A 19,216-nucleotide genomic window follows, 5' to 3' on the forward strand; every position below is an offset into this window, starting at 1 on the left:
TCATCGTTAAACAACACACGACTGTACTCCAAAAGGGCAGAAAGGCTTACACGTCTTGGTGCCCACCCCGGGAGCTTGGCCCAGCTGCCTGGTATTCAGAGTCCCACAGTCAATGGTGGATGAATTAATGCTTGCACAGATGGAGACAAGTCATCATTGAGTGACCATTATGCACAAAATGCACATGTTACAAGTCTAAAAGATTATCAGGATATTTGATAAGGTTTAAAAAATTCAGTGGTGCCTGTATCTTTAGAAATCTATACAAGTAGAGACTTACAGAGAAAATTCAGTAAATGAACCTAAAATCTTGAGAAATTTCTGTTTGAGGTCACTTTCAATGAGTGTATCAACATAATATTATATAAATATTTTCCGTAACTAAAATCAGCTTTTTGTGGGAACACTCTCTTACTTTGATAAACTTGGAATTTTGGTCCTCGAGAAGCAGAATCTCCTCTTCCATCTTCTTGATCTTGGCCTCTGCTGTCACCTTTTCCAGCTGCAGCTTTTGCCGAGCCCCTTCCTCCTCGTCCAGCTGCTCTTCCAGGTCCTTGTGAAGAACACACAGTCAGTCTCGCCACTTTCTCGAGATTTGACCACACATTCATTGTGCACAGGAATGCATTACAATGAGATACTAATTTTTTTTTTTTTTTTTGACACGGAGTCTCGCTCTGTTGCCCAGGCTGAAGTGCAGTGGTGCCACCTCGGCTCGCTGCAACCTCCACCTCCTGGGTTCACGCCATTCTCCTGCCTCAGCCTCCCGAGTAGCTGGGACTACAGGTGCCCGCCACCACGCCCGGCTAATTTTTTGATTTTTTTTTTTTGGTAGAGATGGGGTTTCACCATGTTAGCCAGGATGGTCTTGATCTCCTGACCTCATGATCCATCCGCCTCAGCCTAGATACTAATTTTTGATTCTCAAAATGCCAAGGATATTTAAAAAAATATGAAATGCAGTTATGTGAAATAGACATTTGTATCTGCTACAGGCTAAAGTACAAACTGGGTCAATCCTTCTAGAAGCCAACATGGCAAAACATAGCTTTAAAAATGAGCCTTTCCTTTCAACCAGCAATTTCAGGAAATTGTCACAGATGCAATTTATATAAAAAGACATACCGTGATAAGTTATTTATAATATTGAGTAACTATGAACATGCTACAAAAAGGTCTTGGTAATTAAATGTTGGCACATTTGTTAAATGGAATAATATATAGTAATTAAAATTCACATTTTGGAATAATAGCAACACAGGCAAACATGAATAATGTAGTAGCACTCATCAAATGTGTATTTAATTTAGCTGAATCCAACTATATACATGTTCGGCCAAAGAAGAGAGAAAGAGAACATGAAAACAATTTAAATAGTACAGGTCGTGAGAAATGAGCTGTCTCAGTTCAAGTGTACCTTTCACAGCAGAAGCACCTCATCAAACTGGGCGGGAGCATAGAGTTTACATGTATTTTTATTAGAACGTGCAGATCTTTATAATCTACATTACTGTTTATGATAAACATGCTATTACACAGGATCACAGATAGATTACCCCATTTTATGAGGTGATTATTACACACTACATGCGTGTATCAAAACATCTCATGTACCCCATATATATATATATATATATATACATATACACACACACACTTAATATATACGCATAAAAATTAAAATTAAAAACAAAGTGTTACAGTTCTTTTAGAATTTGTCTAGCAGGATTTCCGGTTTCTGGTGGAAAGCTCCCACCCCCTCCAAAAAACGAAATTAAAAAAAAAGTTAAACAAAACAAAACCCAGGCTGGGCGCAGTGGCTCACGCCTGTAGTCCTAGCACTTTGGGAGGCCGAGGTGGGTGGATCACCTGAGGTCAAGAGTTCGAGACCAGCCTGGCCAACGTGGTGAAACCTCGTCTCTACTAAAAATACAAAAATTAGCTGGGCGTGGTAGCAGGCGCCTGTAATCCCAGCTACTGGGGAGGCTGAGGCAAGGGAATCACTTGAACCGAGGAGGTGGAGGTTGCAGTGAGCCGAAATTGCGCCACTGCCCTCCAGCCTGGGCAACAAAGCAAGACTCCGTCTCAAAAACAGAACAAAAAAACAAAAACAAAAACAAACCCCAAAAAACCAAAACTAGGGTTGTACAAATCAACACATGGCCAACTTAAGGAAATGTTCAAGAGTAACTTCGGCTAAATAATTTACTCATTGTTAATTTTAGAATGAAACCATGGCAAAAAATGAGTGTTTTCTTGTAAAAATTTCAAACACACATACAAGCACACAGACCAGCATAATAAGCCCCACACAGAAGCATCACCTTGACCTTAACAAGCATCAACTCATGGTCAATTCCATTTCATGTGTGCCTCCACCTGCTCCCTTCTCCCCCTAGGTTATTTTGAAGCAAATCCCAGACATCATATTTCACTTGTAAAACCTTCAGGCTGTACCTCTAAAATATAAAGACCATTTAAAAAGCACATTTGTCTGTTTCAATCAGAATCCAAAAATTGTGCCTCGTGAGTACAGCCTGTATTTCAAAAAGAAAGTTAAGTACCAGGGAAGGGCTAATTTTTAAAAATTCTCATTCTGACTGTTGGCCACCTCCTATGTCAGTGCTGAGCGTTTCTTATTAGCCAAACCACGTAGTAGATGTCTATCTAATGAATGGAGTGAGCAACAGAATCACTGACAACATGAAGAACAAGTTAGGTCTTCTACAGAATGCTATAGATCCTGGGAGGTTTGCGACTGTGAATCTCTTTGCAAACTGTAAGATGCCACTTAGAACATAAAAAAGATTCCTATACAAAATGACAAATCTGTGTTCAAAGAAAATCTATTATAGGTGTGTTTCAAATGATGGTCATCTTTCTAAGAGTGGCTTCTCATAACCCAGAACCCTTTTGCTTCTCTGTGGACTTAAGAATCCAAACACATAACTTCTGTTTATTCAACAGATCCACTTGAAAATCCAAAATATGCTTCTAAGTAAAAATTATTATACATACCTGAATATGTGCTTGCATTTTTTTCTTTTCATTTTGGAGGATTTGGTTTCTTTCTTCTTCTTCTTCAACCCTAGACTCCAAGTCATGTAGAATCTCTTCTAATTCCTGCTTTTTAGCAGCAAGTCTTGCCCTCATCTCTTCTGCTTCAGCAAAGAGCTCAGTCTCTGCTTGTAGTTGTTCTGCAAGGATATTCTTCTCTTCTAAAAGCTGCAATCACAATAAAGTGTCTGTGATTTGCCCCTATTACATACGTACACAGTATATATATTCGCCGTGATTTCAATGGTCAATGCACATCAAAGAAACTGGGAGATAAAAATATATAACATCACAGGAAGAACTTTCAAATACGTTTTTGTCTATAGCAAAATAAGCAAGATGAAAATATTTTGGTTGTTCCTGTTGTCTCAAGTTACTGTGAATAATACATATTAAATTCATTATAGTTCATCTATGAAGGTAGTTTACAAGGGACAGATAAATAGGAGAGTGAAAATATTATCCAAATGCCATAAAGTTCATGGTGATTACTAATGCCTGTTTGGTAGTAAGTGATATCCTTGGCCTTTATTGTTAATATTTTTGGCCTTGAACACTATAATTCTATTATTGCCACAACAAACATCTCCTGAGCCTCAGCTTTGTCCATGAAGAAAACTTCCCAGAAGAGGGACACACATTCAAGGCCACTGCTGCTAGAGAAGTTCAGGTGGTGACCTCTACTCAAGCATCTCGTCCTTTGACTATTTTTCTATTTCCCCTCATAAACAGACATAGGAAGGTGACAGTACTGGGAACCTCATCGAAAACAGGTGTTAAGTACATGCTTGACAGCAAGAATAACAAAAGCAAAGATGCAAGAGGTAAGGTTGATTTTAACTTCTACAAATCTAAAATGCAAGGCAGAATGTATCTGTTAACTCTATTGGCAAAATATATACAATTTGGAAATGAGTGAAAAGGCCTCCCATAAAATAAGATGATATGGTGGGTATAGCTATTCATAATGAAATGTGTGGGGGTTGCTGCCAGTGCAAGATCTCATAGGGATTCAGGGCCAAGTGTGAGTTACAAGGTCACTGCACACACCTGCTGGTGCTTCCGCTCCATCTCCTCCAGCTCTCCTTCCACCTTCGTCTGCTTCTCCTTCACCTTCAACAGCTCTTCATCTTTGGCCTGAAGTTCTTCCTCCTGGCGAGTCACTTGTAGAAGCGGCTTCACCTATGACAAAATTAAGCAGTTTTTTTTTTTTTTTTATCATTCCAGCTCTTTCCTATGGGTTTTTCCTGATCAGACTCTGCTATCTGAAAGGGATCTGGAAAGAAGTGAGCCAAGCTCACCTTTGTGAAGACTCGCCACCACTGCCAGTGCCGTAATTTCAGGTACGCGGCACAGTTCCGCTGCAAGACCTTTAAGGCACTTAGTTGCTGCTGCTTCTTGGCAAAGGCCCTGAAGAACAATAAGAAAAACTTATGATATAAAGAAAAAAGTGCTTGAATGGCTGTTGTCATAAGAAGCCTTTCTAAAGGCCCGTGTTCTTCTTTGTCTAGGATAGGGAATGATTGCATCAATCAAGTCCTGGGTGAAACGCACAAGGAAGCCGTTCTGGCCGCTCGAAGCCACACTGGCTTGTTGGCCTGCTCAGCCCACCTCAGGCCCCTGGCACCAGTTCCTGCACTGACTTTCTTCAGGGACGCTGCCCTGCACATTCTCCTGCTGCCACTCAGCCATATACCCACACTGCGCACACTAAGAAACCGATTTTCCTGAGGCAATGAAGACTGTAGACAGAAGGGCCCGTTTTCTCTGTGCTGCTGCTCTTTATCGTGCCTTTAGGAGCTACTCCCGTTTTCCTTTTGATATGTCACAGAAGAAACATTTCTCCCCAACCCCCAAGGTAATTTTTCTCCTCCTTCCCTCCACTTTGCCGCAATGGAGCGCAGCACTCAAAAGCTACAATGGGGTTGTCAATGTCTCTCATTTATGGCCCGGCCTCCTCCAGGGCCTGGAGATGACTCTAGATCTGTGGAGCCCTCACCTCCTTGTGACCATACCTGGGCTTCCCACTACACCCTGTCACCTCCTCAGCCCCACAGCAGGGTCTGAGACCCAGTTCCCATTCGCCTTCACTCTACTATTTTTCAATTTCTCACTCTCCTTCAGGAACACAGAAACCCTCAACCCCCCTCCTGCCAAAAACAACCCCCAGGCCCAAATGAAGCTCATTACCTTGCGGTTCCTTCGACAGACAACTGACATTTTTCTACTCCTTATGAAACTCTCAGGGTCCACAGGCAAACGTTCCTATTACTGACTTCCTGGCTTCCAGCAGTCGGCTTTCTATCCCACCACGCTACAGAAGCTGCATTTTAGATCTTGACAAAGGACTCCCAGACTCAGAACTTAGCGGCTTTTCCTCAGCCACATCCAAGTGCCTGGCACGCTGCACTCCTCTGGGGACTACCCACTACTGGACATCTCATCCCTGCATTCCAGAGCATCAGAATGGCCTCCGAGTCTCCTGGGCCCCGCTAACAGTGCTGATGCTCCACTCCGACAGTCCACTCACACGGCTGCGCTCCCACCTAGACTCTGAGTTCCTCAGGAGCAGGGATCATGGCCCAGGCATTTTTGTTGGCACAACCAAGTGACCGACAGACTCTAGGCCTCCTGAGGATGTTTGTTGAGTAAATTAACTGGGTATTTCCTAGAAATAATCTGTAATTGTTTCTCTGGAGTCCTTTTATAACGGCTTGCAGGAGTAGCTATAGGACTCTCCTGGGAAAGAGAAGCAATTGAAGGCGATGGAAAAAATAAGAAAAACATTTCGAATTATTCATTCACTCCAGCAAACAGCAGTATCAGGAGTGGGAGTGTCTTAAGAAAAGACAGACAGTTGCTGTTTTAGAGCAAAAATTACCTACCTGTCACATTTCCTTGCAAGAATCCCACAACTGCCACACTGCCAACGAATTCCTCCTTGCTGGTTAGAATTTTCCCTGAGCCCACTGCTTCATAACTGTTTTTATTCTTGCTCCTTACAAAACCTTCTAACTTATTCCTACCAGCCAAAAAGAATTAGCCAAGTCTTTTTTTTTTTTTTTGAGACAGAGTCTTGCTCTGTCGCCCAGGCTGGAGTGCAGTGGTGCAATCTTGGCTCACTGAAACCTCTGCCTCTTGGGCTCAAGCGATTCTCGTGCCTCAGCCTCCCTCTTGTGCCTCAGCCTCCCGAGAAGCTGGGACTACAGGTGTGCACCACCATGCCTTGCTAATTTTTTGTATTTTTAGTAGAGACAGGTTTCGCCATGTTGGCCAGGCTGGTCTTGAACTCCTGACCTCAAGTGATCCCCCCGCCTCGGCCTCCACAAGTGCTGGAATTACAGGTGTGAGCCACCGTGCCTGGCCGGGATTGGCCAAGTCTTAATTCCAAGAGTTTCTACTACAAAAACAAAAGTTTCAAAAGTGACTTTTGAATCTATTAAGCATCCACCTTCCAATTCTTGCAATCTCCTTCAGGAATGCTGTACAAATTCACCCAATCTTCTTATTAAAAACTACTGCCCTAGTTGCTTCTTTGGCCCTCTGGGAGATAAAACTGTCAAATGATGAGTCAGAAACATGCCGGGCACTTTGTTTAGTGGAATGAGGCAGCTGGTTTCCTTCTCCGCAGTGGTCGGCTGATTTCTATTACACCTGTGTGTCAGGCACTGTCCTCCAGGTTTTCATGAGGGAGCTGTGACATCAACCTATCTCCGAGTGTTTGGAAAGTGGACTTCAAACGTGTTCAAAATCACTTTAGCTCCTTCCCCCTTTTTATCCTTATCCCAGTGTCCTCCAGGGTGCTTCAAGCTCAAGTTCATGGATTTCTGTAAAGATACCTATTATTTTGACTATTGTAAGCACTATTCTGCCTTTTTCCACAGTACAATCTGGTTCTTTTGAATAGGTTATCTTCTTTTTTTGATGTATCCTGATTTTAAGTTCCAGCCTACCATATGCATAGTGTGAATAAAATATTTAGGGACAGGGGCTGCAAAGGCAAAGGCATGCTGGCTTACATATAAGATTACATGGATTTGTTAGCTTTAAGTCCTTAAGACGAAATAATGCAAGTGAAATATCTTTGTTTTTAACTTCCTGTCTTGAAAATTTTGCAAGGTTTAGATCAATGAAAAAGCTGCACAAAGTATATCTATATACTTCGTTTCCTGCACTTTTGATAGTTGTAGCATGTTTCTGGCAGGTGTCAAGTTTTTTGCTAACTCTATGAAGTTAGCCTGGCACCTGCCATTGCTCACTCCTTATGCTATGTTAGGCATTCTGCAGTTCAGTGGATACAGTGAGGAGAGTCTTTGCTATCAACAGGTTCTCTTTATTATTTATATAGTATCTAAATATTAGTATATAACAACCCGGCCGGGCGCAGTGGCTCACACCTGTAATCCCAGCACTTTGGGAGGCTGAGGCGGGTGGATCACAAGGTCAGGAGATCGAGACCATCCTGGCTAACACGGCAAAATCCCATCTCTACTAAAAAAAATACAAAAAATTAGCCGGGTGTGGTGGCGGGCGCCTGTAGTCCCAGCTACTCGGGAGGCTGAGGGAGGAGAATGGCATGAACCCGGGAGGCGGAGCTTGCAGTGAGCCGAGGTCGCGCCACTGCACTCCAGCCTCAGCGACAGAGCGAGACTCTGTCTCAAAAAAATAAAATAAAAACCCAATTCTTTTACTCCTTTTTGCCAAATGTTTCTTAGTATCAACCCGAAGATATCATCTATTTGTCTTCAACTTTCCATGCTACTCTTTTTACTCTGTATTCTATTTTATAGGCAAAAATCCACAAGTATTGCCTTTACCTTCTTCCGTTTAAAGCCCTCTTGACCACTGTCTGGGCAAGCAGACTGCCCAGGAACCAGAGCTGTTTTCCAACCCACATGTAGAGGACATTATTGCAGAGTGCTGACTTCCAGTCCAGGTGTTCAGATTCTGTTTGCTCAAAACTGTCTGGATGGCAAACTATTCAACCTGTCTCAACTTCTCTCACTCCCAAACCTGAAGTGTTCAGTAGAAAGAAGTAAATACCAGTATTACCTTCTAAATCCAAATCAGTTCTAAGTCCTTTGAATTCTATCTCAAATTTAACAACTTTTCTCTCGTTCTCCACCACCACCTTCTTGGGTCCAGGCACCATCATCTTCTACCCAAATCACTAAGACAGCTTCCCAACTGGCCCTCCCAATTCTATTCTTGGCCCATCTCAATGGATTCTGCCCACCGCAGCCAGGCGGCCTTGACAGTGTAGATTCCCCCTCACTGCACTCCTAACCCCTGTCCAGCGTCTGATTCTCAAGCCTCTTCTCTCACCTTGCTCCCTCTCACCCATCCTGCTCCAGCCACACTGGACTGTGTCACCTTCTCAAATGCTGCCAGACTCTTGCCAGGATGCTGCTGTAGTTCCCTTACTGAAAAGCTTCTCTCTCCTACCTTCACAGGGCCAGCCTTCTTACCCTTGAGGTTTCAGCCTCAGAGAAGCATTCTCTGAGGACTTGAGCTGAAGCAGGACCCCATACCCCTTGGCCCCGTGTGTGTGTGTGTGTTTGAGATAGGGTCTCACTTTGTCACCCAGGCTGGCATGCAGTGGTACCATCTTGGCTTATTGCAGCCTTGACCTCCCGGGTTCAAGAGATCCTCCCGCCTCAGCTCCCACAGGTAGCTGGGACTACAGGCGCATGCTACCAAGCCTGGCTAATTTTTGTATTTTTAGTAGAGATGGGGTTTTGCCATGAAGCCCTGGCTGGTCTCGAACTCCTGAGCTCAAGTGATCTGCCCACTTCAGCCTCCCAAAGTGCTGGGATTACAGGCCTGAGCCACCACGCCCAGCCTCCTTGTGTGTTTTCGTATTGCAACATCCCATTACTTAGAATGTTCATGTATTTACCTGACTATCTCTGCCACTATAAAGCAACTTCCGTAAGGACAGACTATGTCTCACACACTCTTGCACCCCTAGGTCAAAATGGAATGCTTATCTAGCACAAGCACTTCCTCAGTGAACAATTAATTTGCGAATACCCACTCACTTTCTGGCCAGGTAACCTCTGCAAACGGCCTGGAAGAAGATAATGATATCGGTGATTTTTAAATCTCTTTCTTCCTCTAAGTGTGCCAGAACTCCAGCTCTGAAAAATATCTTGCTCTGTCCAATTCTGTACAAGTTTGGGTCCAATTCTAAAGCCCGGATCTAAGAGAGAAAGAGTTCATTTACTTTTTTTAACTACAAGAAAGATTAGATTAAATCTACAAGCCAGAAAAAGATCAAGAAAACCTTACCATTCGTTCACAGGCCTGTTTACCATCCATAAAACCTTTAGGAATAGCATTTGGAGTTAGGATCTCATATCTGTAAGAAAATATTCCAAGAAGTATTTTGTAGAAATTTGTGAATGATGTGTATCTACTAACTGTGTGTTTTGCTCTAAGAGGCAATAACATGTTGGGTAATACATGTTAAAGATATGATGTAATACATGTTCAAGAAATGAACTGGTGATAATCTGATGTTTTCTGTAGATCTACTTTATTTCTCATAAGTAAAAATGAGGTTAGTTCTTTCAGGTCAAAAAGTAGGTTTAGGAGGTTGTGGCAGAGAAAAATCAAAAGTATGGTGTTTTAGAAACCTTTCATTTTTCTTCATTTCCCATAAAATGTTCATATCCTTAAGACGCAAAAGAGAATCTGGCTTTCTGTACTTTAAGTCACTGTCAATTTGTAGCATTTATTAGATAACAGGAAGGGCTGTAAGAGCTGTGTTCATAGGCTTCTATTCAAAACATCAGAAAATATCAGGGTGACATGTGACATGACGTTGGTCTGGGTGTATACACATACATATGTTCACTGAGCTGCACATTTAAAATCTGTGTACCTCACTGTATACAGTCTATACCTCAATCAGAAAAATAAAAGATACTGGCTATATATTAAAGGAGGAATCCTGGCTACATCAATCAACTTTGTATCTTGGATGCCAATTATACTCCCTTTTTCTCCTAACAATAAAAAATGAAAATCTACCAGACTTCATCATACAATGGGATCAGAATGATGGCTTTCCTGAAGACACACATGGACTGGAAAAGCTTCTCAAGGTGATTCTATCTGGAACAGTGGGAGAAAGGGCACAAAGACCATTCTTTGACCTGGCAGCACCATTTATTTCATGGAACAGCAAATGGTGTCATACTTTCAAATCTGATTTCCAGAAAAAAGAAGAAAAAAAGCAAACTAAAAGTAACTATTCAAGAAAATTACCAAATAAAAGTTAAAAATAACTTTCTCATCATATGTTTGTATCCATTTCCACTGCAAGTTGATAGATCTTTTCCCTTTTGTTTTTTCTTAATCCTTTTCTATCTACTCCTTTCCCATGTTAGCTAAAAGACTGTAATTGCACGCATGTGTGTGCACATGTATACACATACATTGGAAAAAATACATACACATACACACACACATACAGATATATTCATTGAGAAAAGATGGAAAGAAGTACCCCAACATGTTTTTAGGAATCACTCCTCGATGATTTTTATTTACTTTTTTACTTCTCTTGTATTTTCCAATTTTCCTAAAAGGAACATACATTACTCATCTATTTAAAAAATCAATTTTTAAAATAATTATGTTTGGCCTGTAATCCCAGCACTTTGGGAGGCTGAGGCGGGATCACGAGGTCAGGAGATCGAGACCATCCTGGCTAGCTCAGCGAAACCCCGTCTCTACTAAAAATACAAAAAATTAGCTGGGCATGGTGGCACGTGCCTGTAGCCCCAGCAACTCAGGAGGCTGAGGCAGGAGAATCGCTTGAACCTGGGAGGCAGAGGTTGCAGTGAGCCGAGATGGCTCCACTGCACTCCAGCCTGGGTGACAGAGCGAAGACTCCGTCTCAAAAATAATAAATAAATAAAAATAAAAATAATTATGTTTGAATCCCAGGTAGAACTGTCTGAATGAGTAAACTGTAAGCTTTCAGCTTTCTATGTTTATCTCAAAGCTAACTTCAGGGCCCTGAAAACATGGCATGTTTCTTTGCAGCACCCATAGCAGTTCCTAGCACACTCCCTTTTTATAAAGTAGGCACTCAATCTTCCTACCAATAATCAAGGTAGTAAGGATTGTCTCTTTTCCAGAACCTCACTATATGTTTGCTATATAAGAAAACAAACTATGTAGGGGACAAGGAAAAAGATTTCCTTATTTTATCACTGTTTTAATTCATATCAAGATAAACTCTGATACATAAGCAAAAAAAGTAAAAGTTAGCAATACCTCTGTCTGAATTCCTGGAAAACTATTCGGTTAGGGAAGCCCTGGCGACAGATTCGGATCCCTTCCAGGACACCATTACAGCGAAGCTGATCTAGGACTAGGTGTGGATCCAATTTTCCAGCCTAATCAAGCAAACAGTAGTTTCATGGTTTAATCTTTAGCATCTGACCTAGATCAGTTTTAAATACTAGCATATGTTTTGCTCAGCACGTACCCTCTTCTCGTGATTTGGAATGATACAACGAACAAAGTTAGGGTTGGTGTTTCGGAGAGTTGCCATCAGCTTGGTGAGAGATTCTTTGTAGAGTTGCCCAACGGTACGAAACATGCCCTTCTTGGTTTTATATGCGGAGCCAAAAGCTGTCTCAGTCATACCAGTGACTTGATCCAGACCCACGATACGGTCCACTGGGGAGAAGAAAGGAGAAAACAAATATAAGCCAAACCTCACTCGTTAGCAGGGAAAGAAAAGACACAGTGAAAGTGCAGCAGCACAAGCTTTGTGGAACAAATGACAGGAGATGCCATATAGGTAAGGCAGTCAGCATACTTAGGCACTGCACAAGCCGGGAACTAACAGCCACACACTTATATGGCAGGATACTGTAGTGCTTTGACAGCTCCACACCAACACACACCAGCAGATGCCTTCCGCTGCGCTAGTTTCAGGAATTCACTGTCTTGGATAACATTCTGCCTGTTACATTTACAGTTATTTGGAAAATGAAAACTCATTGGCTGGCATTATTGATACATACAAACTGATACTGTGAAAGGCCTCCAAATAGGAAATGGCTCATAAAAATATATATAAGAATATCTGATTGTACAAATCCACTTAACAAATAACCTCAGGGACTAGGGACCAGAATTCTCTCTTATTAGTCATTAGATATTCAGTGAGAAAAGTCATTCAAGTTTTAGGAACAAATGCAGGAAGATTAGATTACAGGAGTTCAGATTTTTAGCAATGTGTAAGCTTCAGCTCTCTTCTCAAAACATGAATAACACTTATTAAAGGGCAAGAACACAAAATAGGAAGGACTCTTCTGAAAAGATAAATGACTAAGCTTCCTAGGTGTTCAATGGCTAAACTTGTCAGACATTCCCTTGTTAGAGCAACTGATATTTTTACAGTGTCCACAAAGACCTAGTACTTCTAATGATGAGACCATAAACAGTACATCAGCCACAAGCAAAACATTTGGTGCATAATGTACATATCCTCTTATTGAAAAGAAGTTAAATGAATGAAACACATTACTCAAATACTTTAAAATCAATCAGAATTATCAACTGAACTGCCCTCTTTAATGCCCTCCTCAACCCTAATGGACACCTCATTTCTTTCATTTGTTTCCTATGACAGAAGCATATGGGGACCTGACACTGTATGAAGAGCTTTATGTGCAAGATCTCATTCAATTATCAATCTCCAATGAGGTTTTTAACAGAAGAGAACCAAGACCCCGGGAGGTAAAAGTGAACTGCTCAAGTTATGCAGGTCTTCAGTGGAAGCTGGGAGAAGGGCGGGTAAAAGCTGTTTAATTTCCAGGCCCATGCAGGCACACTACACTACAACTGCTTCCAAGCAAAGCTACCAGATTCAAGGGTGTGGGTCAGAGCTACCTCTTTTGCTTGTGCACTGGAGACTGTCTACCTCAGAGACCACCATTCTTTCCTGTGCCTTCAACCTCTCCCTCTTCACTTGCCCCAGCAGAAAGCAGCACAAACCCACTTCTGCAGGCCCCATAAAATACTGATCTTCCCTTGACCCTGTATCTGCCCACTTCTCTTGTCAGAGCCACGCTTCTTTCTTGAGTAGTTCACACCGTTGCTACACCATATCCTCTCCCACTAACTTCCCAGTGTGTAGCCAGCTGGCTTATGGCCCGTCCTCTTCCTCTCCTGCCCAACACTACTCAGGCAATGACTGGTCAATTGCTAAATGAATAGACACCACCCAGTGCTTGTTTTTCTTGACCCTGGTACATTTACCTGGTGATGTCACAGCACCACTGTAAAAACTCTCCACTCCTGGCTTTTTTAGGAGCTCCACCTTCTCCTGTACCCTACTTCCCCCTCACTACTTCAGTCCCATGTTTCTTGATGATTTCTCTTCTGCTTTTCCTGTACCTCATGGCACTCACCTGGGATCCCAAATCAATTCATCTGCAACCCTTCTAGAATAAGGCACGATACAAATGCTGACACTGGCTCTCTGCTTTTCTCAAGCCATATTCCCAACCCAGGTGATCTCAGCTATGACTCTAACTAGATATACCTGACCACCCAGAGCCAGCTGCCAAACACCTGTATTCTACTCTCCACTCAGATGTCACAAAGGTGCCTCTGCCTTCTACAAATGCTTGTTCAATCCTAGCATGTCTGCTTTGACTCAGTGTTGCATCCCTGCTCCCTGCATGATGTCTGGCACCAACATACTTCATATATACATGTCAGTGGATAAATTATGTAAACATTAAATATCTTTGTAATTAAAAAGAGTGAGAAATGCATTCAAAGAAAATAACAGGATGCCATAGGAGAAATGAGTGGTTAGAGATCTCTCTGGGGAAATGCCATATAATACCCCAAAATTAACAATGGGCCTGTGGGAAGATGACCACTCCAGTCGGTGCAATCAGCATATGTGAAAGACCAGGGGCAGGAAGAAGCGAAGGAAGGCCAGCACGGAGGAGGAGGCACCAGTGTGAGGAGGAGCTTATGACACTCACACTGGCTGCTGCCTGCAGAATGGCCTGGGGAAGGGGGAGGGAGAAGTGGAAGTGGGGAGGCCAGACAGGTGACCCTTCCAGGAGTCCAGGGTCTAGGCGATGAGGGCAGCTGGAGCTAGTGAGATTACAAAGACAGATCGAGAAGGAAGATTCAACAGGTATTTTAGTGGGAGGACTGGCTTGCTCTTGGATGAACTTGATATGCAAAGTGAGGCAGAGGAGCATTTCAAGAATAACTGCCAGGATTCTGGCTTGAGCAACCGAGTGGCGGTAGGGAAGACAAGGAGGGAAGTGGGTTTTGTGGATGGGAAGACAAGACCCAAACTCTAAGTAAGTCTGGGATGCCTGGGGGACTTCGAAGTGGAAGAGAGATGTCAAGTGACAAGAGGAAAATTCCAGTCTGCTGCTAGGAAGAGAGGTTGGAACTAGAAAGGTAAATTTGGGAGTTGTCAACTTTTATCTAGGGGAGACCAGAAAGAGATGGAGGGCCTAAGACCATCCCCAAGGAGCTCAGCAGAGGAGGAGGAGTTAAAGAGGAATGAAGGCCAGGCATGGTGGCTCATGCCTGTAATCCCAGTATTTTAGGAGGCCGAGGCGGGAGGATCACTTGAGGTCAGGAGTTTGAGACCAGCCTGGCCGACATGGTGAAAACCTGTCTCTACTAAAAGTACAACAAATACAAAAATTAGCTGGGCGTGGTGGTGCACACCTGTAGTTCCAGCTACTCGGAAGGCTGAGGCAGGAGAATTGCCTGAACTCAGGAAGCGGAGGTCGCAGTAAGCTGAGATCGTGCCACTGCACTCCAGCCTGGGCAACAGAGCGAGACTCTGTCTCAAAAAAAAAAAAAAAAAAAAAAGAAGGATATGGAGAGGGGACAAAGGCCCATGTCTTAAACCCAAGCACAGATCCACCCTCTGTCCTGTTCTTCCTCCTGGGTTTCCTATCCAATGGAACCACTGACCAAAAGTGGTCAAGCCAAAAGTTAAGATGTCATCGATCCACCCTCCTCTCCCCTGCCCTTGCTGGGCTCCTGCTTCTGACCTGGATCCTGCACTTCTCCCCCATTTCATCCTCTACCCGTAGTGCTACATGTTTCCTTCGTTTACACCTTTTGTCCCTGTGTAATGTAGCAGCCATTTCTAAAAGACAAAACTAAGTATTAACATCCTTGAGTTTCTCCCACAGCCTGTCGGATATTGTCCAAATAACTCAGCTCAGTAGTACAGCACAGCAATGGCCTTCACTCAGAGTCAGACACACCACACTCATGAGCTGGGTGATTTTGGGGCAAGTGACCCAACTTCTCTAAGCCTCAATTTCCTCCTCTTGAAATGGAGCTAAGGAGACCACGCTTCAGAGTCGTGAGCCTGAAAAACATTCAAGTGTTCAATGAAGGCACCTCTCTTGTCCCTTTCACACATGCCCCTAAAGGCCAACTGTACAAACTAGTTGCATTTTCCCAAAGACACAATGATTTCACATTCCATCCTTTTCTCTCTGCCTGGAATGCCCAGCCCGCTCCAGTCATCTTGGCAAATGCTTAAATACTTTTAAATCTCCATTCCTTTACCAGCTACCTCAGGGAACTCTTCTTACGCTCGGTTTTCACCCTGCCTCCAAAGCTAAATAGGCCACTCCCTTCTCTAGGCTTCAAATCCCTGGGACAGGACTTCCACACTGTTTCTGTGCTTCTTCTCACTGGACTGAGCTTCCCCAGGGAACATTTTTCCAGCATCTCACATACTCAGGGCCCCGAAAGCTGTGCCTATGGTGTCTCTGGCCCCCCAACCATCAGCGGAGACAATCTCCCAGCCCCAGATGTTGGCCGGTGCCTGGTGCTGGGCACACAGTAGCTATTTAATAAATATCTGCTAAGTGAACTTGCACGAAGTTTACCAGAAGAACAAATCACCACTACAACAAAAGAGGAAGAGCACCATGTTACTCTGGAAGGATCAATTACACTGGTTGTGCAGTACTTTAGCCTGCACGGGCAGTTCTTAAACACAATCTGCTGTCAGTGTTGTGTGTGTGGTTTTTTAAAAATATAGTAACTAATAAATAGTCATAATAATCCTGATTTTCAAATTTAATTTTAATAAGGACAATCCAAAGCTAAATATTCAGATTAAAAAAAGTAATGCTTTAGACTTTCAGTTCTTGTTTTTTGTTTTTTTGAGATGGAGTCTTGCTCTGTCACCCAGGCTGGAGTGCAGTGGCACAATCTCGGCCCAGAGCAACCTCCGCCTCCTGGGTTCAAGCAATTCTCCTGCCTCATCCTTCTGAGTAGCTGGGACTATAGGTGCCTCCCACCATGCCTGGCTAATTTTTGTATTTTTAGCAGAGATGGAGTTTCACCATATTGGCCAGGCTGGTCTCGAACTCCTGACCTTGTGATCTGCCCGCCTCGGCCTCTCAAAGTGCTGGGATTACAGGCGTGAGCCACCGCGCCTGGCCGTTTTTAATTCAACATTTTAAACTCAGGGTTAGATTCCACCAACAAAATCATCTTGTGGGTAAAAGAGAAACACTTTGGGAAATTCATTAAATGATTTGAGCCACACTAATAATGTATGATTTCACTCAATAATCAAGACCCGAAAAAACTCTATTTTAAGAGTATTTTCTTGTTGATCAAAGCAGAAACCAGAGAAAGGCAGAAAATGCGAAGAGAAGACTCCAGCAGCTCCTTGAAATGAGCAGCGCGCCTCACTGGAAGACCTAATATTGCTTCTAAATCTCAAGTGCCCTTCCTCCAGCCACAGTTTCAGGGTAAAGATTAGCTTTGTTTATTCTTGCACTGTAAATTCTTCTATCTGAGATGTCAGGAGACCCTGGTTAGGATTGCTGGGGGGCATTTAAATTCATTACTTGGTTCTAGAAGCCTGAAAAGTATTTTCTACTAACACCTAATTTACTAATCTATAACAATGTATTTAAACAGTCAGAAATTAGATGAGTTCCAGACTGAAATCTGTGAGGACATATTCGCAGTTTAAGAGAGAAAATGCAACGTGTCGTCTATCTCATCATGAAACTGCCACCAACAGTTTCATAGAAGGAATGGCAACGCTTGGTGCCGAATCCTTAACTGGCCCTTCTAGGGGATAATCTAGGAGACGGGTCCATAAGTTTTTATGTTTTTCAAATCTGTGCATGGGCCAAAATACTAGTGTTACTAAATTTACTTTCAAGTATTTAAGCTAGATCTTCAGAAATTCATTCTAGTTAATATAGCTGGAAACCAAAAAAGGGGGAAGAAACCTATTTAATGTTAATTTCAACAGCCAGATGCTGATGACTGAGAGCAGCATCACGCGCTCCTCATGAAAGGTATCCAGTGCCCGGCACTGTGTGAGGCATGGAGCAGGTTCTCAATACTCATTTAAATAAGGTAAGACAATTCCACCCTCATATAGATGAAAATGTCACTGTTATAAACAATTTGGAAACAAATATATTTAACTATTATGAATTCGCAGAAACAATCTTAACATCAGTCTGTCTCCATAATATCCCTGTTACGTGGTACTGTAATAACAAGTTTACAGTGGTTACATAACTAGTTGCTAGAACCGATCTGCTAATTACTCTAGCATTTGGAAATTTTTAGAAAAACCCCAGGAAGTTGAGAGGTTGACAGGAAGCACATGATTTAAGGAGAAAGCAATCTTCTTTATCCCAAGCACTAGTCTCAAGCCAAACTTGAATGTCTCCCTTATTTCCATCTACCTTCCTATCTCTTTCGGCCAGGCCATCTAAGGCGCTGGGCAGACAGGAAGCCCCTCTTTGCCTGCAGCTTCCACTGTGCTCTGCGCTCACTTTCTCCCCTTGTGGGGTCCCATGTCCCCAACTCATGCTGAGACTGGGCAGCCTGGCACCACGGCCTATCAGCTGCACCTTGGGACACTATGAGCGATACTAGACTTACGTTAAGTAAAGCCAAGGAAATAAACATTTATCGGGTTTCTCTGTTGTTCTGTAATTACAGCAGCAGCTGCTGCAGATGCAGCCACGGCAACGGCAACTCTACAACACCACACATTCAGGCACTCCCCATGTGCCATGCATTCAGGTTCACGTTGCCTCAGTTGATACTCACAGTAACCCTGAGAACTAAATGTTGCTGTCCGCACTTGCCCTCAGGAACTCAAGCTGCAGTACCCAAGCGCTGCTTCTCCTCGGTGAGTTTCCAACTATTGCTAACACTCAAGGATCAAAAAACAGGAAGGAGGAGAATATACTGCAACAATAACAAAAACCTTCATCCATTGAAAGCGAGAACAATTTAAACACGTAAACTATGTCAGACCTAAACCACAGATTCTAAAATGGGACTTGAGATGGAGGTTATGATCAATGGATGTAATCTATATGGAGATTAAATGGGTACCATCTTATCAGTCATGATACTTGACTCTACCTGGACTTCTCAGGTTTTCCCCAATTTTTGCTCTGGTAGTACACTCTTCCGGACCTATCAGCTGCAATCTAGCACACATGGAGGTTCAAAGAGCCTAACTGGTGCTGTTCTATGAAGGAAATTGCAGGTGCAGGTATAAACTAGCATTAGTGAAAATGATACATAATTGTACCTCCAACATGCTTTGGATCAGGTCTAAAGCCTTTGATAGTCTCAATTACCCTATTACCCATCACCCCTTTAGTCCAAAAGCCCTGCCTGTAGCTTTCAGGTTACAGCCCCTTTTTGCTGGTTCACTCTGCTTGCATCTTCCACTACCGGTTTATCTCTGAGGTCCAGACTTTCAAAATATACTTGTAAGAAAACAGTCCTTGACTTTATAGCAGAAACTTATATGACCTCCGTATTTGCCTCTAGGAATCCTATTCTCCCCCGTTCCTTTCTCTTCTGTACTTGTCCTGTGATTTTTCTGCAAATCTCTCTTTATACCAGTCCCAGAAGCCTGCATGCTCTTCATAATGATATTTTCCCATCATTACACATGTACTTAAGCACATGGGTCCTATCAGCTTTGTGTCACCTGCTTTAGAGAGGTGCTTACCATATGTCAGCACATCACAGGCAATCACAATTTGGATCCCTAGAAACTCCTTCATCCATTGTCTTCCAAGAAATCACTGGAAATATTAAAGTCCTACATTTTCATTTT

General features: G+C 42.9%; 1 protein-coding gene and 1 non-coding gene across 13 annotated transcripts in view; one reads left to right on the plus strand and one right to left on the minus strand.

Annotated features, from left to right (window-relative positions):
• The window catches only part of MYH10 (myosin heavy chain 10), a 155,520-nt gene that overhangs the window by 35,171 nt on the left and 101,133 nt on the right, over nucleotides 1-19,216 (minus strand). For all 12 annotated transcript variants that reach the window (XM_019013302.3, XM_019013298.3, XM_055367463.2 and 9 more), the window contains 8 exons: nucleotides 11,561-11,754; nucleotides 11,347-11,468; nucleotides 9,349-9,418; nucleotides 9,099-9,259; nucleotides 4,359-4,467; nucleotides 4,108-4,239; nucleotides 3,019-3,225; nucleotides 416-553 (listed from right to left, as the gene is read on the minus strand). In XM_019013302.3, coding sequence (XP_018868847.3) covers nucleotides 416-553; nucleotides 3,019-3,225; nucleotides 4,108-4,239; nucleotides 4,359-4,467; nucleotides 9,099-9,259; nucleotides 9,349-9,418; nucleotides 11,347-11,468; nucleotides 11,561-11,754 — 1,133 coding nt within the window. The remainder of the gene's footprint in view (nucleotides 1-415; nucleotides 554-3,018; nucleotides 3,226-4,107; nucleotides 4,240-4,358; nucleotides 4,468-9,098; nucleotides 9,260-9,348; nucleotides 9,419-11,346; nucleotides 11,469-11,560; nucleotides 11,755-19,216) is intronic.
• On the plus strand, nucleotides 1,693-1,756 carry LOC115931319 (U7 small nuclear RNA). Its single transcript, XR_004067827.1, has one exon. It is a non-coding gene; the product is annotated as a U7 small nuclear RNA (small nuclear RNA).

This window comes from Gorilla gorilla, chromosome 19, assembly GCF_029281585.2.
Source record: "Gorilla gorilla gorilla isolate KB3781 chromosome 19, NHGRI_mGorGor1-v2.1_pri, whole genome shotgun sequence".
Lineage (NCBI taxonomy): Eukaryota > Metazoa > Chordata > Mammalia > Primates > Hominidae > Gorilla > Gorilla gorilla.